Source organism: Leuciscus leuciscus, assembly GCF_965113295.1.
Source record: "Leuciscus leuciscus genome assembly, chromosome: 11".
Lineage (NCBI taxonomy): Eukaryota > Metazoa > Chordata > Actinopteri > Cypriniformes > Leuciscidae > Leuciscus > Leuciscus leuciscus.
In genome coordinates this window covers 20,274,520-20,291,259 of record NC_138735.1, presented here as the reverse complement: position 1 = coordinate 20,291,259, position 16,740 = coordinate 20,274,520, and the positions used below count along the sequence as shown (strand labels likewise).

At 38.2% G+C, this 16,740-nt stretch overlaps 1 protein-coding gene across 1 annotated transcript; it reads right to left on the bottom strand.

Annotated features, from left to right (window-relative positions):
• Positions 1-141: 141 nt before the first annotated feature.
• LOC309509481 (uncharacterized protein) lies at positions 142-7,557 on the bottom strand. Its single transcript, XM_082184214.1, has 7 exons — positions 7,228-7,557; positions 5,728-6,018; positions 5,595-5,633; positions 5,252-5,503; positions 5,014-5,118; positions 4,486-4,722; positions 142-1,547 (listed from the first exon to the last, which is right to left on the bottom strand). The coding sequence occupies exons 1-7, from the start codon at positions 7,259-7,261 to the stop codon at positions 199-201; spliced, it is 2,307 nt and encodes a 768-aa protein (XP_082040340.1). The 5' UTR covers positions 7,262-7,557; the 3' UTR covers positions 142-198.
• Between the last annotated feature and the right edge of the window lie 9,183 nt (positions 7,558-16,740).

Below are 16,740 nucleotides of genomic sequence, written 5' to 3'. Positions count from 1 at the left end.
CTTTTTATACTTTATGTAAGATATAAAGTATTTTTTACAGTTTTTAATCACCTTTTGTTTCTGCATTTTTTTAAAAGTACAAATATTCCATGTAATCTTTAATACAAGGTCATAAAATGAATCTATAAATGTTGAGAAATATTCTTTCAAATACTTTTAATGAAGTTCAGCATGTCAAACATGTCAGCTACCCGTTTTTTAGTCTACATCACAGTCCCTATGTGGCACAGCCCACAGCCTTCCACTCCTATATATGAATTTGACCTCGCACTCTAAACCGTCGGTCTTGACTTTAAAGCAGCAGCCTTCATCCCTGAGCTGAGCGGAGTGTCTCTGAGCCAGCGCCTGTAGCTCATCCCAGCTGCCACTTTCTCCCTCTCTGACCCACACTTTCCCACCTACCTCGACCAGAACGTTGCCACCGCACCACTGCATGTCGCGCAGCCCCTCTGCCTTGAGCAGATACATGCATGCGCAGCGTGGCGCGCACACCTTAAAACGTCCTCTCTCCTCTTCATAGCAAAGGCAATGCAGCCGTACCAGGAAGGAAGTGGGTTCTGACGTGATAAAACGCAAGACCTCCTCCACCCCATTATCGATGGCGACAGGCCCGTGAACCCTGTTCACGGAAAACAGCTTCGCGGAGCCGATTATCCGTACCGATTCCAGAATGAACTGGAAGTTGTGTTGCTCTCCGAGTTGTAAGTAGCTCTGCAATTCGGATAGGGTCTCCTGGTGCAGCTGCATGAGAGAGCCCAGGCCCAGCTGCGCAGGATTGAACTCCAACACAGAAAGCAAGCGATGTCGGACTCCAGCGTCAAAGGCTTCGGAGATGAAAGCAGGATTTGACAAGACCAACCGCACGTGTTGAGTGACTGTAGCAATGGAGGCGTTTGAAAAGTCAATGGTGGTTCGCGTGGGCTGCACCACTTCCAAGAGACGTGCGATACGAACGCAAGCCTCCACATACTGTCTAGCTAGAGGGGTTGCATCCTGGTCTGAGATGGATGGTACCATGCTGCTAAGAGCTTTACGGATGACCCGTGCAGAGACGCCCTGGAAGGAAGTGACCCGGTGAAGCCTGCTGGGCCTGCAGGAAAACAGCCCCTCGACTGAAGAGGACAGCTGGAGGCCTTCCTGGAGGGGATGCAGGTCTCGTAGCACCTGAGCGAGGACCCTCACGCTTTGCAGCAGACTCTCAGCGTCTCCTTCAGTCCAGCACTGCTCCACTTCCCGCAGCAAAGCAGCTTCCACTCTGCCGCTGGCGCTCAGCTGCTCGATCATGCCCAGTATGCCTCCGCTAGGTTTCGCCTCGGGCTCCTCCAGGACTTCTGCCATGCAGTCCCACACCAGAAAACTGAAAATGGCCCACACCGTGCGCTGATCCGTGCAGTCACCAGGACACAAATGGTCCCAGCTGCGTAAGTGGTCCTGATCGTGCAGGTGGTCCCAGCCGTGCAGGTGACTGTGGATCCCACTGCGGAGGAGAGTCTCAGCCTTTTGCAGCAGCCTCAACAGCAGACACCCCCTCTCAGAGAGCTGGACCCCTACAGATGACATTCATGTTGGTTTCATGTAGTTATGCAAAACTTTTAAGCCATTTTCAATAAAAGATTAAATGTATTGTCATGTGGTGTACCTATCAAATAAAAAGAACTTACACCTTCAATACATGTACATGTTAATCATTATTTTCAAAACAATTAAATATATTTCTCAAGGTTAAAAATATTTGTATAATTTTATTCTAGAAAAAAAATGTAATATTATTTTATATATATGCATATTTTTGCATGTTGGTTGCATCACAACTTTAATAAAATACTAATAAGCATTTAAATTTATATGTGTATATATATTATTATAGTATGTAATTTCATTATATTTTCTAAAAAAAATATCAGGACAGTTGTATCACCCTGACATTTGTGACTATACCCTCAAAAAATATTTTTGTATTTATTTATTAGAAATAAATCATATGAGGCATATTCAAATCGTATGTACTGCATGTAAATGATCCAGACAAAATAAATGACCCATATCACTAGACCTTTCTAAAGATAGATCTTTTTTTAATTCAGAGAAAGACTTGTCTGCTGGAAACAGTAATGGAATAAGAAATACAACTTTGTATCTGGTTTGGTAAAAGATGCACTCTACTTAAATTCTGTCATCATTGTCTCATCCTCATGTGGTTCCAAACCTGTGTGACTAACTTTCTTCTGTGGAACACAAAATAACATATTTTGAAGAATGGTGGTAACCAAACAGTTTTGGTGACCATTGACTTCCCTTGTATAAACAAATCTCTCAAAATATCTTCTTTTATAATCCACAGAAGAAAGAAAGTCATTCAGGTTTGGAACGACATGAGGGTGAATAAATGATAGAATTTTATGTCATTTATGTCATGACCCAAAATGAAAATTATGTCATTAATGACTCACCCTCATGTCGTTCCAAACCCGTAAGACCTCCGTTCATCTTCGGAACACAGTTTAAGATATTTTAGATTTAGTCCGAGAGCTTTCTGTCCCTCCATTGAAAATGTATGTACGGTATACTGTCCATGTCCAGAAAGCTAATAAAGACATAATCAAAGTAGTCCAAGTGACTACAGTGGCTCAATTAGAGGTCTTCTCGGGTCCTAAAAACTGTACCCGACCCGAATCGACCCGAATCACTACTTACCCGAACCCGACGTGCATAAATTATTTTTTTTTAAAGAAAAACCCGACCCGAGACAGACCCGATAAAATTAGACCCGAGTCCGACCCGACCTGACGCCATTTCCTTTAGAACCCGACTGGACCCGAACGTAAACGGCATTTACATTGTGCACAGCCTGCAGCCCTGCGTTTCTCAAAAATGCACTTAACATAGACGCGCAAGTAGGCCTACACGCTGAAGTGCTGAAATGTCAATCACACATCACGGTCGGTAACCCATTACATCCTATAAAATTTGGCATAATGTTATTTACCGGACCATACGATGATTAACATTAGAACCACCACAGGGTAAAATTTACCGATGGCTGTTTTTCAAATGTAGCCTATAACAGATTTTCAATAAAATATCCAAAGTCTCCCAGTCATTGACTTTTACAAAATTTTTGTTATTTAGCCTACAATCCCGTTGTTAAAAAGTTGTTTAGATAAAACCAGATTAAAAACAAGGCATTAGAACCGCCATAACAGGTCAAATACCATGTAGGCATATGTCTTTATTTTTGCAACTTTTCTTTATTTGATTAACGTGTCTGCTTACTGTAAACAGTCACACAACGCACGTTCAAAATAAGATGTTTTAGCCTCCTCATAAATGTTCAAACTTTGGATTAGTTATTAAAACAATTTTTGCAATTTTTATCGTTTATTGTTTGCTGCTATTTATTCAAGTTTGCCAGTTTCCTGAAGAAAATTCCGATCTTTAATGTAGCCTAATGAATAAAAAAAAAAATCTGATTACCCCAAGTTTATTGGGGTTGTTCACTTATTCAAATTATAAATGATATAACTAAGCAAATTAATAACTGAGTAAATAAATGCGGAGGCAACCGTGCTTATAGCCCATTGCACGTAGAAGCGCGGATTCGCTCTCTCACTTAGAAAAAGTGAGAGAACGGTGTCATAGAGTTGTTTTAAATAATGCAATTTTGTTAAATGCCCAACATAGTTTGGGTCTTCTCGGGTCCATTTGGAATAAGCATATTTATTTTAAATTACCCGAGACCCGAGGCCACTAATACCGAACCCGACCCGTGTCCAAGACATTCGTCTGAGTTTTGGACCCGAAACCGCTCGGGTCTCGGGTCGGACCTCGGGTTTTCGGATCCAAGTAGACCCGTGAAGACCTCTAGGCTCAATCTTAAGTTTATAAAGCGATGAGAATACTATTTGTGCGCAAAAAACAAACAAAAATAACGACTTTATTCCACTATTCATTTCCTTCTCTCTGGGCCTCGAGTGAGTTCACGTAGTAGAACTGCTTAGCGCTTCTGTGTTGTACACACGCATCACACACATGACCAGCGTCGGCCAATAGTGAGCCTACGTGTGACGTACAACACAGATGCGCTACGCGTTTATACTACGTGAAAAAACTCGAGGCCCAGGGAGCAGGAAATGAATAGTGGAATAAAGTCGTTTTTGTTGTTTCAACTTAAGATTGAGCAACTGTAGTCACATGGACTACTCTGATGATGTCTGTATTACCTTTTCTGGACATGGACAGTATACCGTACATACATTTTCAATGGAGGGACAGAAAGCTCTCGGACTAAATCTAAAATATCTTAAACTGTGTTCCGAAGATGAACGGAGGTCTTACGGGCTTGGAACGACATGAGGGTGAGTCATTAATGACATAATTTTAATTTTTGGGTGAACTAACCCTTTAACACCAAAAAAGTATGGATCAAACAGAATCTGAGTTCGAGCCCAAGATGGATCTCTCTGGATTGGACTGGCCATGACTTACACTGAGGGCTGAGTTCTGCCACTCTGCTCAGTAATCTGCCTGCGTCCTGCGTCTTCTCCATGTACAGGGACACTAGAGCCTCCAGCTGGGCTGAGTCTTCTATTGCGACGCCTTCGAGAAGGTATTCTCTGACCGTCCGACGCGGCAAACCCACCGCCACACCGACCTCACAGACATTAAACCTAATCTCATCCCCCACAGTCAAGCCCAGCTGAGCCATGACCTGCTGCAGGCCTCCTGATGGAAACAAGACCAGACATGGACAACATCAGTTCGGGAAACGTAGATCTTGCATTCATTTTGGACAGCCCAAGCGTGACGTTCCCCGATGGGGGGGACCAAGGGGGACCTCCGCCCAATTTAACCCCCCAGCAGAGGTCTGTAGTGTGTACGCCACTGATTTTGGAAACCAAACCAAATTGTGGTTACCTTTGAGCAAATTTACCAGCCATATACAGTATATTTCTTACCACAAGTCAGTCTCTCGAATATTTTCAACAAAATGGGTAATGCTGAAATATGAATCACCTGACAGAGGTAAAGCTGCCCTCAATTGACCTCTGGTTTCCTCCACTGCTATTTGCACACTGTTGCCTTCAGGCTCTTTATTAAGGTCTTCCACCAAACCTTTCACTGAAAAATGCCAAATTTGAAAGACAAATTTAGAACAGGTGACTGATCGTGGCATAATAATAATAATTATTATAATATTGCATGTATTTTGATCTTCTCCGTTTAGATATAGATAATGGTTAGTTCTACTGACCATTAAGTTCCTCGGCTAGCTGTTTGTCCTCATTTTGTAGCGCTGTGTAAAAGCTCTTGCATGCTTTTTCTCCTTTCTTCAGGCAGATGGACAGCAGGGTTTTTGCTTGCTGGGTTGGAATAAGTATGGCTTCGATAGTCTCCATCTCCAACTGAGTCAGAATGCCTTTGGAGAAGAGATCGTAGGAGACCGGAATAACAGAACAGCCCAAGCGTGAGCTCAGAACACTAAACAGAGCCTGTAGATGACGTTCTGCGTGGAGACATGACAATGGTGAGGGCTTGGAGACATTTGCATGAACATTTAGTAAAAGTGAAAATGCTGAGAATATGTAACGTCCTACCTGTTGGACTTTGCTGAACAACTGTTGTTTGGGACTGATCTAATATGAGAGCACAAAACGTTTCAGTATTTACATCATGCTACAACATTTGTGCTTTAAGACAGAGTGCAACTTTATGCATGATATAGCATACCTTCTTCTGTCAACCAGGTTCGTAGACGCGGGTAATATCTCTTGCATTTCCTCAGACACTCCATGAATGTAGAGGCACCGTTTTCGTCCATCTGAGCGTCAACAATCTCTAGAAGTTTTCGGGCTTTGTTGGGCGGCGTTCGCTCAGCTTCAATTTCATAACAGTTTTCTCTAGAGAGCAGCCCTACAGATATCACACAGTCTAACAGAGGACCCAGGTTATACAGGGCATCCACCAGAAGCATCTGTGAAGACAGGAGCCGGGCCTTCACAGCTGGCTTCTCCTCTGGTCCTGTAGGGAGAGTGGGGTAAGATGAGCCATTTTTTACCCTTAGATTTCAGAATGGTTCCTATCAATTCAAATGATTGATAGGATCATCTATTTATATAGATATACTGGTCCTGTATATATATATATATATATATATATATATATATATATACAGTATATATGGGTGATTCTTAGACTATGGGCACTTTTATGTTCTTTGGTCATATTTTAAAAAATACATATAATTTTGGACAGATTCCTCTTTCTTTGTCAAACTAACAATAAAACCACCTTAAAAACTTTTTCATACTTTTCAACCTCCTTATAGGTGTCAAAATCACTGTTTTCTCCTTGTCGCACACCCAGACTTTTTAACTTCAACAATGAAAATACAGTTTAAAAAGATGACTTATCTGGTAACTATTGATGTACCTGAATTAAGCACTAAAGTAAAATAATTAAAATACATTATAGTATTTAATGTGAGACCACTATGAATATTACTTTTTATACAAAATATAGAACAAGTTTTTTTATTCAACTTCACAAGGCTAAAAGTGCCCCTAAGTTGAAGAAACGCCAATATGTGTGTGTGTGTGTATATATATATATATATATATATATATATATATATATATATATATATGGGGGAAATAATTATTTGATCCCCTGCTGATTTTATCTGTAAAAAGGAGTGGATCAAAAGGATTTTATGTGTAAAGAGTGTACCAAAATCCCTCCTAGATGTGTGCAAACCTGGTGACCGACTACAAGAAACGTCTTACCTCTGTGCTTGCCAACAAAGGTTTCTCCACAAGTACTAAGGCATGTTTTGCTTGGGGACAATTTACAACCTTTATATAATGTGTTTTTCTGGATTTTTTGGTTGATATTCTGTCTCTATAAATAAACCTACCAAAAATATGATAGACCCTTCATTTATTTGTAAGTGGGCGAACTTACAAAATCAGCAGGGGATCAAAATCATTATTTCCCCCACTGTATATGAAACAACTTTATATAATAATATAATGAATAATAATTTTATAATCACTCTCCTAAAATAATGAAATAAGATAAAAAATACAGTTTATGCACAATTTTCTGAGTAGACAGACAGACAGTCAGACAGAGTAGATATCTAGATAGATAGATATCTAGATAGATAGATAGATAGATAGAGTATATCAACGGTATATGAACAGTAGGCTATATCAACATGAAACTTACCCGAACTGTGGGGTCTCTCAGGTGAGGAAGACATCACAATATTTAATGGGCATAATTAAAACTCATCTTCAAACTATAAGAAGTTCATTCAAATGTTTCACTTTCATATTCCACGCGATTTATCCATGTCAGTTCAGTTGATAGAATCCCGACGCGCTGAGGCAGAAGAATCGACGATGACAAACGCACTCGCTCTCTATGTAAAGAGAAAAATGATATAGGCCAACTTATAGTTCAATGCATCGGCTAAACGCCAACGTTTTTCATGAAGTGCCTCGAAGAGTTCCTCAGTGTACCACTTCCTGGAAGTGGTGAGCTGCCAGTGACAACTTCAAGTCTGAATCAAGTCAGTCAACAAAGTTTCATGTTCATAATCAACAGTTAAAATCTCAGCTCCCACGTTCATTAAAGATTCATTTTGAAAATGACCGTGGGTTTTTTGAGTGGAGAGTCTGATTTTGAGATTAAATGATATACAGTCTCAGCTGAAACGTTGAATATTTAATTATACGTTACTACTCTTTAACTTTCATTTATAATTTAAGTTTATATAATCTGTTAATCTTGTAGGAATCTTGTTTAATCTTGCCTAGGAATAAAATACAGTTCACTATGAACACATTGATTGTTGCGGGGCATGTTGTCACACTATGATTTAAAGGGATAGTTCACTTTGAAATTAAATTTTGGTATGTTTTAGCTTACCTCAAGGGCATCCAAGATGTAGGTGTCTTTTTTTCCGCAGTAGTTTCAATGTTGATATTTTTAGGTCAAACCGTTCTTGTCTGTCAGTCATATAATGCAGGTCGATGGTCACTTGTCTCAAACAGCATGCACAGAGTCCAAATTAAAACAATTCCCCGTCGTCCAAATTAAACAATTCCCCATCGTAAGTACACATTGATGGCCTAAGACACGAAACGAGCGGTTTATGTGAGAAAACGAACAGTTTTTATATCGTTTTTACCTCTTGAACTCAGCCACGTCCAAGTGATCTGAGAGCGCGGGCGGGTATAGATATCACTAGATGTCGCATTGGCTACTGCGAAACCGTAGCCAAGGCGACATCTATTGTATATATCTATACCCGCCCGCGCTCTCAGATCACTTGGACGTTGCTGAGTTCAAGAGGTAAAAACGATATAAAAACTGTTCGTTTTCTCACATAAACCGCTCGTTTCGTGTCTTAGGCCATCAATGTGTACTTACGATGGGGAATTGTTTAATTTGGACGACGGGGAATTGTTTTAATTTGGACTCTGTGCATGCTGTTTGAGACAAGTGACCATCGACCTGCATTATATGACTGACAGACAAGAACGGTTTGACCTAAAAATATCAAAATTGAAACTACTGCGGAAAAAAAGACACCTACATCTTGGATGCCCTTGAGGTAAGCTAAAACATACCAAAATTTTATTTCAAAGTGAACTATCCCTTTAAGTTGAAACAATGGAATAATATATCGCCTATTGTATGTAAACTGTAAAACAATTATTTATGAAACAAAACAATTCATTCAACTGCAAAAATGTAAAAAGTAAACCTACAAACAAATAATATTGGCCAAATAATATTGCAATGAATAGGCCTATACATTGTATAAATGTAGGCTATAACGTTTAAAACACATGAAGCCATTTACCAATATACAAAAACATTTGTGTATATTTTTATATTTAATATTTTGCTTTTTAGTCAGCAGCTATCACCTTACAGCACTGTGATTGAATTTTTTTTTTTAATTCTAAAACTATTTTAAAAAAGATTCAGAAATTGAAATAAAGCTGAAATAAAATATAAATATTAGATGGACAAGAAATGCTGCCTTGGCATCTAAATGAAAATAAATAAGTTGAAGTACTAAAATGACTAAAACTAAAACTGAAATAAAATAACTTAATAGCCTACAATAAAAATGACAAAAGCACAACAAAATTACTAAAACTTAAACTGAAAATAAAAAATAAAAGCTAATCTAAAATGTTAATACATTCTATAATAATATATAAATAATACTAAAACAACACTTCCTTGCAGCTCTCGATTGGTTACTGAAGCTAAGCCGTGCTAAACATGCAAGCTGAGACATCTACCGGTGAAGAAGACTGCGGGGAAATGTGAGGCCAGCAGGGGGCGCTTCCCATGTGGTCTATGTGGTTCCTAATGTCCCAGTGTTGTAATGGCGATATAACACTTTTTTCATGTGGGGAAAAAAGGCGGCGTCCATGGGATATGACATTAAACAGGCTCCTTGTGGTGATTGAGAGGAATTATCTACTCAGTTTTAATCACTTTGAATGGAAATGTCAGGTTATGGTTACAGAATTTTGATTGTATGCATGTTGTGCTTGATAAACGGATCCATTTCCGCGTCCAGTTTAATCAATATCCCACAGCTTCCACTGCGCCTTATACCAGGGGGGCACTTCACTGATCACTACCCTGTGCAATATGTCCTAGTGGTTTTCGGAAGGGAGGGGGTATCTGAGGGATATGAGGAGGAGTAAATATTGAACAAAGTAACTGTGTGCTCTCATAAAGTGGTTGGGAATAGCAGTGCAAAATGCCAGGTTAGGGGTCGTCACGGAAACCCTTCATACACAGGGTGGGGCCCATTGTGCCAAGAACGGTCGAGTGGAGAAGAGGCTGAATGGAGGATTAATCCCACACCAGTGCATCTCAATGCTCCGTTCCCACCAAGAGCCAAGAGCTCATTCCCATGTGCTGGTCTTTATTTCATCCATTCAGGAGTCAATAGGTCTGCTTCACCCCCAACCTCCACTCACACACATGCACTCATGAACACTGAAAAATCATTGCAGTCCATATAAATGAACATATGCACACATAAGTGTGTTTACAATTCATTATATAACTGATAAATTATTATTAGCAATATTCATTTCAATATAATCATTTTTATGAATCCTAAAAACAAATGAGCTCCTAATGAAATGGTAAAGTCAACACATTTTAGTCTTTATAATTTCTCACTCTTGAAAACGCATGAATTCCTAAACTTGTGCCCTCAGTAACACCCTTCACCTCCCATTTTCAAACACTCAAAACCATGCAGGGTTAAATACACATTCATTCATGTTCACATACCCATGCATTCATTGGCACACTTGTTTAAAACAATGAGGAGCTCTTATAATGAGTAGTGGGGGATGGGGCTGACTGGTTCTTCTTTAACACATTTAAATCTACACCCACTTCACCTTCATGAAGAGCCACAACACCCTCTCACTTCCCAATGAAGCACATTCACTCACATTTAATCTTTCATCAGCACTTGACGCAATATCCTCTGTGGCAAGAGTGACACACAGGAAACTTTGATGGAAGATTTGGTCAGTCATATGAGCTTGGAGGAGCAGAGGTCTTTGACATTTTGCCTGATTTGTCATTGTCAACATTAGCATATTTCATGGGAATGCTAATGTGTACAACTAAACATTACAAATTTGAACATTTACAGACTTGGCTATAATGTAGAGTTTGTGAGAATTAATAGAGAGATTTTATTTTATTTTATTTGATCTCTTCAACTCTCACTTCCCTCTGTCTTTCTGTCAATGCTCGTATTCCCTTCATGATGGTGACAGTCTGAATCATTGGTCTTTCTGAATATTAAGAGTTAATGTCAGTCGCCAGAAGAGGGCGGTAGAAACTGTTGTGCTTTTGGACAATCACCGTTGCATGTGATTTATAAGGGGAATTTTGCTCAGTTTTTTCATGCTCTCACCTTGAGGAGTTTGTTTTATAAGTCCCTTTTTCTCTTTATCGTTTGTATTTGTGTAATTGGTATGATATAAGCATTCCTTTATCTCAAACAGTAGAGAATGGCGCTAGCAACGTCAAAGTCATGAGTTTGCGTTTAATTCCAGTCTTCAGTTCCAAATGTAAACAACACTGTAATTATTAAGATTTTAAATGTTATTGATTTCTTATGTTCAGCAAGGCTGCGTTTACATGATAAAACCACAGAAAAAAAACAGTAATATTGTGAAGTATTATTAAAATTTTAAATAAAAATTTTCTATTTTAAAATGTAATTTATTCCTGTGATGGCAAAGCTGAATTTTCAGCATCATTACTGCAGTCTTCAGTCATATGATCCTTCAGAAATAATCCTAATATTGGAAATAGAAATCTTTTAATACCATGAATGTCTTTACTGTCACTTTTGAGAAACTGAAAAAAAGCATTCATGTCTTTTAAAAAATGACTTACCCCAAACTTTTGAATAGTAGTGTTTCACAGTTCTGATCAAATTAAAATTAAGTATATCTTTCCGTCTGAAGATAGTTCTTGATGTTACAGAACTTGTTCAACAGGTGTTTCAAGTGTTTCAATATTTTTGGGGTTTATCAGTATACTGATTTTGATATCATATTTAAAATCATGTTTATTTATAATTGTACTTTTTCCTCTTGTTTGGTACATGTGAAGTTTTGTGTAGATGCTCTTTAATGTTCTGTCCTGAAGGTGTTTGTATACAACATCAAAAGTTTTAGCAGTACAGATACTCTGTATTGACCAATCAGAAGCCACAAAGTGAACTGTGGTCTTGTAAAATCTGTTGTATAAAGTTTGCATGTAATGATTTCCTAATATTAATAAGTCTTGTAAACCATCTTAATGCATGAACAAACAAATTGTTTTCAGTAGTGTAGCTTGTGCGTTATAGATATCATAAACCAAACAGAGACGCTTGAATTGTGTAATGTTTGTACCCAGAAGCATATGTCGTACAGTTTACTCCCACATATCTGATTGTGTGTGTGAGAGGAGTGCATGCATTTGCGTGTGTGTCCAGGCAAGTGTCCGCCGCAGCTGTGCGGAGCTGTGATCTGAGGCCGGCTTTTGCTTGCTGTGAAAATATTATTGCAAGTGTTTATTATTACAGCACTGAGAGACAGTGGGAGTGTTGTGTGCCGTGCGGGCCAGCGAAAAGTGGGTGTAGACCAGGAGTGTGTGAGAGGAAGGAGGGGTTTTTATGCTCATTCCTTCTGTTCCCACCGACCGGCCCCCAGCGAGGCACGGTGCATTGTGGGTAGTGGGGAGGCCTATTGGAGTTGATTAGTTCCGGCTGAGTCTCAGATAGAGTTCTGACAGGCCGGAGAAACGGGCTCACAGCGTGAACGGCCCCCTCCTCACACACACCCTTGCCCTCTCCAGCAGACAATAGAAGCAGCATGACAAGAGCTTTTTAAAACACTCCATACACTCCACTCTTCTGTCTGTCACACAAATGTGGACACACACAAACCCTATAACTATATCATATTATGCACAACACAGCTAGCTTGACAAGAGCTTTGTAAAGTCTTCTGATTGTGAGCATCGCTATTACAATTAAACATACTTAGGGTGGGGGATTTTAACAAACGCATAACTCTAAGTATTCAACTTTAGCATTTAACTTGTCATGCGCATGCATTATAGACATGAAAGATAACTAAAAGCATGCAACTTGTGGTGTGCATGAGGTGTATGCGATTAGAAGCGATTAGAATGAAGATTTACACGCGGTGACCGGAAAAAAACAGGTGAATAAAATCCTTATATCGAATGAAAAAAACCGATGCATTGGCTCCAAAGAGGCCATTATGGTAAATATAGAAATATCCATACATTTGAAAAGAAAATTCAATAAATCTCTGTATGTGGTGTTTGACGTCGCAGAAAATTCCCATGATGCAAAGGGAATCACAGCTAGTGACCACATAGCAGTCGGTGTTGGGTAGATTACTTACAATTTGTAGTTGGTTACTGATTCCAGATTACATGACAAAAAATTGTAGTTAGTAATGTAATCCATTACATTACACATTTTTTACACTACTTTTTGATTACTTTTAGATTACTTTTAACCTAACTCGTTTAGCCTATCACATTTATTTGAATAGGATAATCTTGTACCATATTGACATAAAAATACAAAGAGAGAGAAAATTCCATTCTTTATTATCAACATCATGAAGTGCATTAAATACTATATTACATCAGGGTTTCCCAAACTGAGGTTTGTGAAGGAACTGCAGTGGGTTTGTGAGTTTAATGAAAAGCTATTAAGTAGTTAAATCATAAAAATGTCAAATTAAAATAAATAATTTTAAAATAACAATCAAAATAAAACACTTACTAAAACAGATTTTAAATTATTTGTTTACCTGCATGTCATGTGAACATTAACCGACATCAGAGAACCATGAACTTAATTTTATTTATTTATTATTATGATTATGGACCTAATTTTATTATTGACCGAACTTATTCACTTCAAATCTCTGGGGTTACTTCAAGTAAATATATTACGTCAAAGAGGTTCAGTTGACAAAAATGTTGGGGAATCCCTGCACTGTATGTAAATATGAAATGACTTAATTCATGTAAATAATGAAATGAATAATTTTGTACATTTAAATGTGTTTGAAAGACAAAAATCCTTCCATAGACAGTAAAACATTATAATGCTCAATGAGTGATAATTCAAATAATAATTAATGTGTTCATCAGGAGCTGATTAGTTACACAAAGTTGAGAAAACACAAAGTAAATACAGTGATCAGTTGCCATGTGCGTCTCAGTTTTTAGCGATAGTCACATGACTAGTGGCTGGTCTGTGTGTGCAATTCCACAAACCTGGAAGACCATCTCAACAGATATTAGCAGTAAAAACTTTTGTAAAAAAGGAAGTTGTTGAAAGTAGTAGGGTGAATCAATGCATTATTAATAATGTACTGCCATTTTGAGAAGAATATGTAATCAATCAATAAAAAGGTAACTGTGGTCTGTAGTATTTTAAAATGTAACAAACTAATCACAAGTACTTCATTTTTTGGAATCTGATCACGTAATCCAGATTACATGTAATCAGTTACTACCCAGCACTGATAGTAGTGCGCTACAAATCATTCATAACTCTTCATTGCAATACAGGTTTGCAATTTTTGTAAGGCAAACACTTTTGCTGTACAAAATTGAACTTTTTTTCATTTCAACATTTTTTTTTTCCCCTCTACAGAGCACATATGTGTGCCATATCGGATCATCAGCTCTTTTGACTCAGGCCAGTAACCTCACAGACCACTCTAGCAACTTTCAAGGACACAGCATAGCAACAGAACACACCCTCAACACCCCAGAATTTTGTGAGGTGAGTCACTCGCATTTCCTTCAAAAGATGTAAAAACTTAGTTTACATTTTCAAATTGTCGAACTTTAAACAGAGCTTCATCAAATACACCATTCAAACCTGTAGCTTCAAGTGCTTCCTGTGACATCCCAACACTGGCTTCCTTGAGCACTTGACGCACAAACACATAGTTCAGGAGTGATACGTGTAATCCTCAACACTGTTTATATAGCCAGTTACTGCAAACCACTATATAGAGCAAACTCAACGCAACACTCCAAACCTCCTCTAAAAAATAACATCCCCTCACAAACAGCAACACATCGCAACCGCACAATGTTGCTAACCAGCTCTAAACCACACCGCTTAGTTCACCCACCATGGTGCACTCCAGGGGCAAACTACATCAACACCTCCCTGCCCCGTTTTTCCTCACCTCTCTTATTTTATCTTACCTCTCTGTGCTCTCTTATTGCCCTCTCCCTGCATTCTTCTCTCTTTTCTCTCTCTCCACACATAATTGATTAAGGGCCGCTTCCATAAATCAATTTGGTATGGGCATCAGTCAGTAATGAATGGGGGAAGCCCCCCTCCGAGCGTCCAGTATTAATCTAGCACAGCAGGCTCTTCTACTCAGAACTCTCTGTCTTTCTCTCTTTTTCTCCTTTTCTTTTTTGCGTTCACAAACACGCACACACTCGCATACACGAATTGGACACAACTGCCAAAAACACACTCTATGAGCCCAGAGGGGAGCTGCTTCTCATCCTGGATGAAAGAGAAAGAGAAGGACGGGTGGAAAGGATGGAAAAATGAACGGACAGGCATATGAAAGAGAGAACTTGTGGTAAAAACCAGCGATGGCAGAGCAGAAAAGGAGTGATGGCAGGAGTATGTACTCAAACACACATACTCGCTCTCATTGATTCCTCACAACCAGACTCTGGACAATGTTCCAATGAAAACCAAAACTTGTTTTCTTAAATACACACACACACACACACACACACACACACACACACACACACACACACACACACACACACACACACACACACACACACACACACACACACAGTGTTGGGGTAACTCATTACAAGTAACGTGAGTTATGTAATCCGATTACTTTTTTCAAGTAACTAAGTATTGCATTACTTTTAAATTTACAACGAAATATCTGAGTTACTTTTTCAAATAAGTAACGTAAGTTACTCATTATTCATTTCACTTTTGGTGTGAAATGGCCTTCAAATTTGCAGAACAGTTTTTTTTTTTTTTTTTTTTTAACAAACAAGCAAGCCCAGCCTAGGTGAGAAAAAGTAATGCAAAAGTATTCCACAAAAAGTAACTAGTAACGCAATATTGTAACACATTACTTTTAAAAGTAACTTTCCCCAACACTGTTTATATATGTATACAAATGTATACACACACATAAATACTACCATTCAAAAGTTTGAAATCAGTAAGATTTTTTTTATGCAAGGATGCATTATATTGATCCCAAGTGACAGTGAAGACATTTCTAAGGTTACAAAATAATTAAATTAAATGCTGTTCTTTTGAACTTTATATTCATCAAAGAATCCTGGAAAAAAATGATCAAGGTTTCCACAAAAATATCAAGCAGGACATCCGTTTTCATCATTGATATCTAATTGATCACTAAATCAGTATATTAGAAGGATTTCTGAATGATCATGTGACACTGAGACTGAAAACTGGAGTAATAATGCTGAAAGTCATTGTCATCACAGTAATAAATTACATTTTAAAACATTAAAATAGAAAAGGAAAAAAGTCGGCACACCACCGCTCCAGAAATGTGAAAAATTTAATGATAGACTCAGACGAAGAGCCGATGTGCTCGAAACGTTACCACCTGTTTGTGAGTCTATCATTAAATATTTCACATTTCTGGAGCCGTGGTGTGCCGACTTTTTTCCTTTTCTATTAATTTCCTTGTTGAGCACCCAATTTGAGCAACATATTGCTTTGCTGTGGATGTGCGTGCTTTGGATCTGATTTTACTAAAACATTGAAATAGAAAACAGTTTTAAATTGTAATAATATTTCACACTATTACTAATTTTATATTTTAATTTTATATTTTATTATACTTCATATTTATGTGCTTTAACAGTTTTAAATTGTAATAATATTTCACAATATTACAAATTTTATATAAAAATTTAATATTTTATTATACTTCATATTTATGTGCTGTATTTTTGAAAAGCTGAGTCACAAATTCCTCCTCATCGTTTGCACAAATAAGCATTTACATATGCATACTTGAAAATGCACCATAAACAGTGTACAATCCAGGCATTTACAGCCTACAAAAAGCGTACTGTGGCATTTGT

Coding starts and splice junctions, on each gene's coding strand:
- LOC309509481 (XM_082184214.1), bottom strand. CDS start 7,261: ATGTCTTCCTCACCTGAGAGACCCCACAGTTCGG. Junction 5,504..5,594: donor TGTTCAGCAAAGTCCAACAG/GTAGGACGTTAC, acceptor GTCTCCACGCAG/AACGTCATCTACAGGCTCTG. Junction 1,548..4,485: donor GGCAGAACTCAGCCCTCAGT/GTAAGTCATGGC, acceptor TGTCATCTGTAG/GGGTCCAGCTCTCTGAGAGG.